This window comes from Centruroides sculpturatus, unplaced genomic scaffold (genome assembly GCF_000671375.1).
Source record: "Centruroides sculpturatus isolate CEXI.00-Female unplaced genomic scaffold, Cexi_2.0 scaffold1901, whole genome shotgun sequence".
In the NCBI taxonomy this organism is placed as follows: Eukaryota; Metazoa; Arthropoda; class Arachnida; order Scorpiones; family Buthidae; genus Centruroides; species Centruroides sculpturatus.
The window spans coordinates 50,949-61,708 of NW_019386240.1; the positions used below are offsets into that span (position 1 = coordinate 50,949).

Sequence of the window (10,760 nt, forward strand, 5' to 3'; positions counted from 1 at the left end):
TAGAAAGATTTTTATGATATAATAGAGGGTAATCAAGCTTAGTAATTACAGTGACTGCCCAAGGATAAGAATCTGTACCTTTAAGAATATTACAGTAAGTCGGGAGACAGGAAGGATTATTGTTTTTACAGTATGGCTCCTGAATTAGAATTATATCGTATTTATTACAGTTAGAAGCAAGAAGTGAAGTTGCGGAAATCCTTCTTTCTAAGTTAATTTGTAGGAAACGTATACGGTATCCATTGTCAGAATCCATACTCAGTACGTTCTATAATACTATTTTTAATTCTCTTGAATACGGGACATGTACTGTCACGTGCATTATGACAAACGTTACCTAGGTTACCACGTTGACAATTTATACAAAATGGTTGTGAAGTTTTGTTTGGACATTGCTTGTAAGTATGATCTCCTGCACATTGGCTGCAGGTAATAGCTTCCTGTTCACAAAATTTTGCAGTATGGCCAAATTTGCAGCATCGAAAACATTGTTTTATGGGACAAAAGTCCTCCACACGACATCGCGACCATTTTAAATTAATCTTACCAGCAGTAAGGAGGTGTATTCTCACCTGTGGGGTGACTTGAACTGCCCAATTAAAATAAGGAGCCTCTTTGCGCCCAAGATTATATTTTATTTTAAATTGATTGTAAAATTCCTCTTCTGAATAGCTTTCGTGTATAATCGGATTTTGTTCATATATAAATGCTGATAGGTCTTCTCGAGTTAATTGCGCTGGAACAGAATATATTGCTATATATGGATCCCTCTTTTTTGGTCTTTTAACTTCAAGTTCAGGAACGGATTCATGTACACAATTTTCCAAAATTTCAAGATCTTTTTTATTACTTAAATGCACAGCAATCCCTCCCCTTCTGATATGACGTATTCGCTCAACGCCAATCCCCAATCTGGAAGGGTTTATACGTTGCTGTATAATATTACGAGTAGTATCGCTGTTTGTATTATCACCTTTCCCATAAATTAAAAGTACATCTTTAGTAGACTTCTGTGGAATGTTAGGTGAATTATTTTTAATTGCAGTGATAGCATTTCCCGATTGTAATATAGCACTATATGTAGGAATAGGCATTATATTTTTGTCAGCTTTATTATTGATATCATCGATTTTTCCCGAAATTTCTTTTAACATAGAAAGAACTGCACCCTCTTCATAAATTGAAACAACACGCTTCATGCAATCAAGGATGAATTCAGTATGTCTGGGGGTGGAAAATTTGCAATGCGCATTTTCTACAATATAATCTTTTAGTTCAGATATAACCCCATTAGCTGCTGAACGTGCAGCATGTAAGTGCATACATTCAGATGCATCCATAATAACATACAGTAGAATCAAATAATAATTAATAAAAAATAAAACTTAAAAATATACTTAATTACTAATGAATTGAATAAAACTAACAATGGCTTTGTATAGCGAAAAATAATTTACAAACGAGAAAATCGAGAAAAAACCATTTCGAACTGGAAAAGCCAATGACCATTGCTAAGCAACGAGATAGAACAGAAAAATGTGCAAAAGTAAAATTTAGTAGAATCGCCATATTTTCTTTAATAATGAATATATAGACATGAAACTTCACAGTTATGTAACATTTTTCTTTCTGTCCATGTTGGTGTCGACCAAATTTAAATTCGAACATCCGGAAGCCCACAAAAACCGCCCAAAATTAGACAGGAAATGACCGATATTCCGAAAACTGATTATCCGAATGACCCCATATTTAAAATGTGCACTCACAGTATGAGTCCGGGTACGATTCCGATGACAGTTAATAAAAGTCTGTTAAAATATTCCAGTTAATCGCGTTCGAAGAAAATCAAATGTTCCAAAGGTCACAGCTTCCGACCTATTAGGTCTACAAAGACGATCTTGACACCATTTTGTTCCTTGTGAAAAATGGAATCCAACAGTATATAACACTTTCGTACACAATCACTATTTCCGCAAAATCGTCGAAGAAAAACAGAGCCAAATTTCCAGCAACCAACATAAACCTACTAAGCGCCCTCTTTCTCTGTACTGACAGCAGCAGTCATTAAATTTATACGGTTAATGCAAATATTAAATTTCGTTTAGTAAAATACAGTATTATTTTTATTAAATAATATTTCTAAAAGATAAGATTACATGACAAATATTTAAACATTTGCTCTTATTATTAGATAATTAAAGCGGATTTGTTGTCTTGAGATTTCAAAAACAGTTTTATGCTCGGTAAGAAGCCATTGTGTAACCCATCCGGAATGAAAGAAACCCATGTGTGAAAAAAATTGATTGAAAAAATATCGGAGCTTCGTACGTCCTTGCCTAGGGGATATTACAGCCTTGACCTTTCTAATTCGTTCATAATAGTTGTAGTGAGTTCCTGGTATGGAACGCCATATTGTTAAGATGCAATCAACTACCCCGACCACACCTTAATAAATAGAAGAGAACAATGAACTTAAAAAAATTTTATTCTTTATGCACATTCCATTCTCGTTGCATCATTTAAAATCCTGTCAAAATTTTTTTCTTCTGATTTGGAGTATAAAACGGAAAAACTTTCGCCTGGTTTTTAATTTAAAACTTCCATTGAATATTTAAAAATGGAAAAATATCTAATTATTTAATAAACAATTCGTAAATTTGCATTTTGTATAAATATTTCACATAAAAATCACTCTAATTATCTTTATCAACAATAATTAGGAATGTTAATAATATCCTCCAGTTATACAAATAAAAACGTTTAAATTATTATTACTGAATGTAATGAAAAATTACTTTGCATATTAAAAAATGTTCCCTATAATTTACACAGAATATTTTTTAAATAGGATATTAAAAAGAATTTTAAACATGTTTTAAACTCACTATCTAATTTAAAAAATGAATTAAACTTTTTAAATTTATATAAAACTAGGATAATTATTTTCAAGTCATAAAAAGGTTCTTATTAATTTTATCATTTTTGAGGCTAATCGGAATTTTGGAACTTTTCACTGCACGATTGGAAGAATTAGTTACACTCCAATTGCTTTGTATAATTTTATTTTAATTTGTTTCACGATCGATGGTCATATAAAACTCTCATTTCATCATTATGACAACAAATTTTTATATATGTACATCTGTTAATATTTTCGTGTTTTTTACAGCTACTTCTCCAAATACCTCGTTTCTTAGCCTCCAAACAAATTGTACTCGTATGAATTTTCATTGAAATATAAAATTTAATATTAGAAATTTCTTATAGGAGCATCGACTACAGAAAAGAAGTCTATAACCGGAGACAACAAATCGCCTACATGGAAGCCCCATACCAACCAAACAGAGGGACAAGAAGGCGCCGACAGAGGCGTGGAATCGGCGTCGAATCGACCTTCTCGAGTTCGACGTAGTATTATGCAGTTAGCAGGAATGTTACGATGCACAACTGGGTGTGACCCTCTGGCCTACAAGAGCTACGGCTGTTATTGTGGTTACCTTGGGGCTGGAGATCCCGTCGATGACATAGATAGGTGAGAATTGGGAATTTACATATCTCAATCAAACTTGCGTCCTGGTCATAAATGCAAACAATTTTTCTGACTTTCGGAAGGTGTTCCTATTATCTTTGTATAAATATACGTACATAAACATATATGTAATTCGTTACAGAGTACAATAACACGCCATTACGCACGCGATGTTTCTGATTGCGTAAATTATGCTTTATGGTAGATTACTCTTAACTAGGATTCCTCCGTGAATATCTATTTATAGAAAGTCCCACTTTCTTGATAATTTAAAAGAAATTCTAATATATTCGAGAGAAGGAGGTTAACCTTCATTATACAATTACACGCGTTTTACAAGAGTATTTTTAAAACGCACCATTTTATCGTCGGTTAAGTTCCATTTATTTAGAAACTGCGCTGGTTTATTCAAACAAGTTTCGAATTTAACAGCTCGCAGCGGTAAGAGGACGAACGACGTCCTTGCTTGGCATGCCATTCAAGGTCGGTGACACAATTTGTCTCCACCCACGTCGTGGATTGCTTGAGATTTGAAAAACCCAGATTTGATCTCGACGTCATAAATCTGATATGTCGCCTATTTAAAATCTCTTTCTTCTTTCTAAAAATTCGCCTTTCTTTACATTAAAAAAGGTTTAAATTATGCCTTTGAGTAAAGGTCAAAGGACTTTATCTAAAACAAGAAAAAAGAAATGTAATCTGAAATTATCGAACGTCTTTTTTGTTCATTTTTTTGTTTCATCGACTGAACAAATTTTGAGATTTGGACTTTTCTAATGATCACGTATAAAGTATATTTTAGAAAAACAGTTAAATTATCACAACAAAATTGGATGAAATGTCTTTCTATACAATCTTTTTTTGTATGACAAGACAGTAAATATGTAATGTTATTCAAAATGAAATAATTAAATCATAGATCATGAAATTTACTATTTTTATTTGTCGTAATAATTTTAGTAGTTTTGTTTCGGAAAACCGAATTTCTAATGAAATACTGTATATAAGTTAGACACGTCTCTGCTCATTCGTTCTACTATAAGGAATTGTTCCGCTCTAATGATAATTATACAACAAGCGATAATGTGTAAATGTTCTCGGATTTCTAAGATTTATTTTCTGTAAAATAAAACTAGAATCTGGAACAAATACGTTAGAATGTAATTTATTTTATCGGATGAAACTAGGCTTAAAATCTTTTGTCATGGTCTGCTCCATTTTGTTTTACCTATATTCGTTTAGTGTGGTTTTTCTTTAAAAATTATATCTATTTCTTTATATGAAAGATTATAATTTACAGTGTGCATTTTATCTGCCATGATTGTAACTTAAATTCATATGTAATCATATTAAAGACTAAAATGTATTAAAGTAAATATTTATTTTATCATATTTTAGCAATAATTCTGATTGAATCATATGTGCATTAATCATATTCAATTGTCTGCAAATGACAGGGTTAAAAAAGTCTTTCAATCGTCATTCTTTAATGCTTCTTTGTCCAAATTGTTGCTGGACACATGTAGGTCAGTATGGCTGATGCTTTTCCTTTGTACCTAACATGTCAGCCAATACTTGAATAAAAAAAAGAAGAAAACAGTTGGCCTAGTTCTGGGGTTAGGTTTATATAACTTATCAGTAAAATGATCCAATTAGCCAAAGAATATACTTTCAATGCACAGTTCATATTTTGACATTTGAGATTTTCATACTTTCAATAACGCTTCAAATCCGCTCTTCGGAATATGTAATTGATTTCAAGTCGATTCTACTGATTTCATAAAAAAAGAGTTTATAAAATTACAGTATATAGAAGCCGATTTTTAAAAAGAATATTTTTCAATAAAAATATATAATATTTAATACTGTAAATCTGGTAAATTGCACACAAATATATACAAAAGATATAATTAATTAAATTTATACGGTTAATGCAAATATTAAATTTCGTTTAGTAAAATACAGTATTATTTTTATTAAATAATATTTCTAAAAGATAAGATTACATGACAAATATTTAAACATTTGCTCTTATTATTAGATAATTAAAGCGGATTTGTTGTCTTGAGATTTTAAAAACAGTTTTATGCTCGGTAAGAAGCCATTGTGTAACCCATCCGGAATGAAAGAAACCCATGTGTGAAAAAAATTGATTGAAAAAATATCGGAGCTTCGTACGTCCTTGCCTAGGGGATATTACAGCCTTGACCTTTCTAATTCGTTCATAATAGTTGTAGTGAGTTCCTGGTATGGAACGCCATATTGTTAAGATGCAATCAACTACCCCGACCACACCTTAATAAATAGAAGAGAACAATGAACTTAAAAAAATTTTATTCTTTATGCACATTCCATTCTCGTTGCATCATTTAAAATCCTGTCNATAGACATGAAACTTCACAGTTATGTAACATTTTTCTTTCTGTCCATGTTGGTGTCGACCAAATTTAAATTCGAACATCCGGAAGCCCACAAAAACCGCCCAAAATTAGACAGGAAATGACCGATATTCCGAAAACTGATTATCCGAATGACCCCATATTTAAAATGTGCACTCACAGTATGAGTCCGGGTACGATTCCGATGACAGTTAATAAAAGTCTGTTAAAATATTCCAGTTAATCGCGTTCGAAGAAAATCAAATGTTCCAAAGGTCACAGCTTCCGACCTATTAGGTCTACAAAGACGATCTTGACACCATTTTGTTCCTTGTGAAAAATGGAATCCAACAGTATATAACACTTTCGTACACAATCACTATTTCCGCAAAATCGTCGAAGAAAAACAGAGCCAAATTTCCAGCAACCAACATAAACCTACTAAGCGCCCTCTTTCTCTGTACTGACAGCAGCAGTCATTAAATTTATACGGTTAATGCAAATATTAAATTTCGTTTAGTAAAATACAGTATTATTTTTATTAAATAATATTTCTAAAAGATAAGATTACATGACAAATATTTAAACATTTGCTCTTATTATTAGATAATTAAAGCGGATTTGTTGTCTTGAGATTTCAAAAACAGTTTTATGCTCGGTAAGAAGCCATTGTGTAACCCATCCGGAATGAAAGAAACCCATGTGTGAAAAAAATTGATTGAAAAAATATCGGAGCTTCGTACGTCCTTGCCTAGGGGATATTACAGCCTTGACCTTTCTAATTCGTTCATAATAGTTGTAGTGAGTTCCTGGTATGGAACGCCATATTGTTAAGATGCAATCAACTACCCCGACCACACCTTAATAAATAGAAGAGAACAATGAACTTAAAAAAATTTTATTCTTTATGCACATTCCATTCTCGTTGCATCATTTAAAATCCTGTCAAAATTTTTTTCTTCTGATTTGGAGTATAAAACGGAAAAACTTTCGCCTGGTTTTTAATTTAAAACTTCCATTGAATATTTAAAAATGGAAAAATATCTAATTATTTAATAAACAATTCGTAAATTTGCATTTTGTATAAATATTTCACATAAAAATCACTCTAATTATCTTTATCAACAATAATTAGGAATGTTAATAATATCCTCCAGTTATACAAATAAAAACGTTTAAATTATTATTACTGAATGTAATGAAAAATTACTTTGCATATTAAAAAATGTTCCCTATAATTTACACAGAATATTTTTTAAATAGGATATTAAAAAGAATTTTAAACATGTTTTAAACTCACTATCTAATTTAAAAAATGAATTAAACTTTTTAAATTTATATAAAACTAGGATAATTATTTTCAAGTCATAAAAAGGTTCTTATTAATTTTATCATTTTTGTAGGCTAATCGGAATTTTGGAACTTTTCACTGCACGATTGGAAGAATTAGTTACACTCCAATTGCTTTGTATAATTTTATTTTAATTTGTTTCACGATCGATGGTCATATAAAACTCTCATTTCATCATTATGACAACAAATTTTTATATATGTACATCTGNAACTTTCCTTGGCCACCACCCTCTTTAGATTGTATCTTTGAGCATAAAGATACATATGATGCTTTCTTACATCTCATCAAAATGTACTTTGTAAGATCAGACGTGCCTGTCTTTGTTAGATAAGCATAATTGTATATAGTTAAATTTATTTCACACTTAGGATATTATACTAGTCTTGTTAAATGTTAACTTCGATAACACATTATTGACTATTTTAAGATAAGGTTTGGTTCTGTTAAGGATTTGAGGTTACATATTTTTCCAATAGATATGGTATCATATCATCTATTGTCAATTTTCTTATTTATTACAGTTTATTATTTTGCGGTATGGTTTGATTTGGTAAATTTTACAATCTTTATCCACTCTATACATGATCTAGCATATTGGATTTTATGCTTATTCTTGCTCATTATTTAGTTATAATTGGTTAAAGTGGACATGCCCTATAACTTATAGCGACTACTGCATCTGTATACACAGATATTCATATTGTTTGATAATCTTCAGTAACAAATATGTAGCAATGTTCTTCTGAACTTTGCTAGTCTATTATGATAACAAACAAAATATAATTTCAACTGTAAATCTCTACAGATGCATATCTACACTATCGAGGTATGACCCTCTGTGTCTCACACATCTCCTATGTCTTAAAATAGATGAAGCTTTACTAGGAGAGCTTGATCTTTTTTTTTTTAATTCTGATCTAATCAATAATTGTCATCACATATGACGATTTGAAAAGACTATTGTAGAATGCATTAGGAATCCACAAATGCGTTTTGGCTATTAAGTGCTGACAGATATTTCATATAATTGAACTCACATCTGGACAGTACGGATTACTGATGTAAGCACTGCAGGAACTTGCAGTGCAGTGTCTCAGTTTTATATGATTTATCACATTCTTATTCGAAATCTGAAGCGTGGGATACAAAAACTCTATGTGTTATGCTTCAGTTTATGTGGTCTTCTTCTACTTTAAATGAACACATCCACATTTAACATTTGAGAGGCAGGTTTTGGTGTACAGTACTGAAATTCATGGTGCGTCTACACATATGTTAGATAAATGAAACTACCGGCGCTTTACCTTATAAGGATCATAGGAGTACTAAATCATGGATTATAGCATCCTAAACAAATGAGGAATAAACTGAAGAATTTCTCAACAGTTTATCATAAAGATTGTGCTTCCTGAAACTACGTATTTTGCTCCTAACAGTCCTGGTAGCACGGAAAGCTTAATACTCTGGTACTTCAAATGTATTAGTATAATAAGTTATGTAAAACTAAATGNTTTAAAAACTTAATTATGCTATTTAATATAAGGAAAATAAAAAATTTATAGAGAAGATTGAACTGTATTTAATATGGAAATAATATATATTAAAGAATGGATTAAGAAAAAAAGGGGATTGTATTTTAAGGGTAACAATATATTTAAAAGATTTTTCCTTGTGCGAAAAAACAAGTTTTGTAGAGAACAAAATGATCTTTTCTTATTATAATAATTTTTTCGAATTTTTCTTTTCTTAACTCCCAACTCACTGACATAGTTTCTCTTTTCAGCCATAGGGGACAACGCGCATGCGCCCGAAACACGTGTTATTATGATGATACCGTAGTAACTATTGGAGAAGAAGCAGGTATACACACATTAACACGTGGTAGACATCGGGTTTATCCCAGCTGGGGCAGAAAGTTAGCAAAACTATCGAGGAGCAGCCGCGTTCAATGTAACGATGGTAGTAAGTTATGATTAAGAAAGAATGGTTGCTCCTTCTGCTCGTGTTCTGCTATGAAGTAAAGCTATGCATATCCAACTTTACAGGTAAGTTGATCTGTAAGAAATAATTTTTTATAATATTAAGTGAATTTATTAAATTCCAAAAAATAAACTTTCGATTTTTACTATTATTATTCCTCGTATTAGGTAAATTATGTTGNCAAACCTATTAAATTATGGTTCGAACTAGTCAAACTATCAAAGAAATTTTATATTGAAAAATAATTTTCAAACATTTATCTCTGTAATCATTTTATGATAATTATTATTTAGAAATACGAATTATATAATGACCCTATAACAGATAAGTACTTCAAAACTGCATATTTTTCTTCACATTTGCAGCTAGTTGGATTTCTTTCTACCAGATGGCAGAATGGCAAATTATATCAATAATAATGAAGAATAAGGTGTAAATCATTCAATACTTATTGATAATTTTGATTTAAAAATTTTATATTTTATACCCTAAATGTTAAATTATTATTATTTAATAAAATATACTATTCTGATATAACTTCTGATTCTATTAATATACTATGATATAAAAATTATTACTCATAACCCAATATAAAATATTGGGTTATGAGTAATAATTTTTTCTAAATACATAATTATAAGACGATTTTAAACGAGACGTATCATTGGTATAACTGAATTATAGAGAAATTAAAAGGGTTTTTATACAAGATTTCTAAATAAGTGCTTTTACGGTGCATTGTTTTTAATTTCAGGCTAGTAAACTTAATCTAGAATCATAAAAAAAAAATTAAACACGAGTTATATATATATAATTTTCCAATTTTAAATTGTTGAAGCGAAAAAAAGTCCATTACTTGACTGTTTTCTTTGACAATGAGTTGAAGTTCGTGCAAGAAAAACAATCTAGAATTAAGGGAAATGAACGCGTTATTTTGTTTCGTTGAAAAGAGTTATTATATTAAAAATATTTTTTTCTATTTTTATTCTGATAAAACTCTTAATTTTCCTCCTTCCACAATTTATTATTTATGTATAAAATCAGTTTAAACGGGTAAATAGTTTGTTTCTTTTATATAAATCTTAATATTTTCTATATTTATTTTAAAAACTTAATTATGCTATTTAATATAAGGAAAATAAAAAATTTATAGAGAAGATTGAACTGTATTTAATATGGAAATAATATATATTAAAGAATGGATTAAGAAAAAAAGGGGGTTGTATTTTAAGGGTAACAATATATTTAAAAGATTTTTCCTTGTGCGAAAAAACAAGTTTTGTAGAGAACAAAATGATCTTTTCTTATTATAATAATTTTTTCGAATTTTTCTTTTCTTAACTCCCAACTCACTGACATAGTTTCTCTTTTCAGCCATAGGGGACAACGCGCATGCGCCCGAAACACGTGTTATTATGATGATACCGTAGTAACTATTGGAGAAGAAGCAGGTATACACACATTAACACGTGGTAGACATCGGGTTTATCCCAGCTGGGGCAGAAAGTTAGCAAAACTA

At 30.4% G+C, this 10,760-nt stretch overlaps 1 protein-coding gene across 1 annotated transcript in view; it reads left to right on the plus strand.

Annotated features, from left to right (window-relative positions):
* LOC111614225 (group 10 secretory phospholipase A2-like) overlaps positions 1 to 3,536 on the plus strand; it is a 5,005-nt gene extending 1,469 nt beyond the window's left edge. Inside the window, exon 2 of the mRNA XM_023355608.1 lies at positions 3,268 to 3,536. Coding sequence (XP_023211376.1) covers positions 3,268 to 3,536 — 269 coding nt within the window. The remainder of the gene's footprint in view (positions 1 to 3,267) is intronic.
* Positions 3,537 to 10,760: the final 7,224 nt, after the last annotated feature.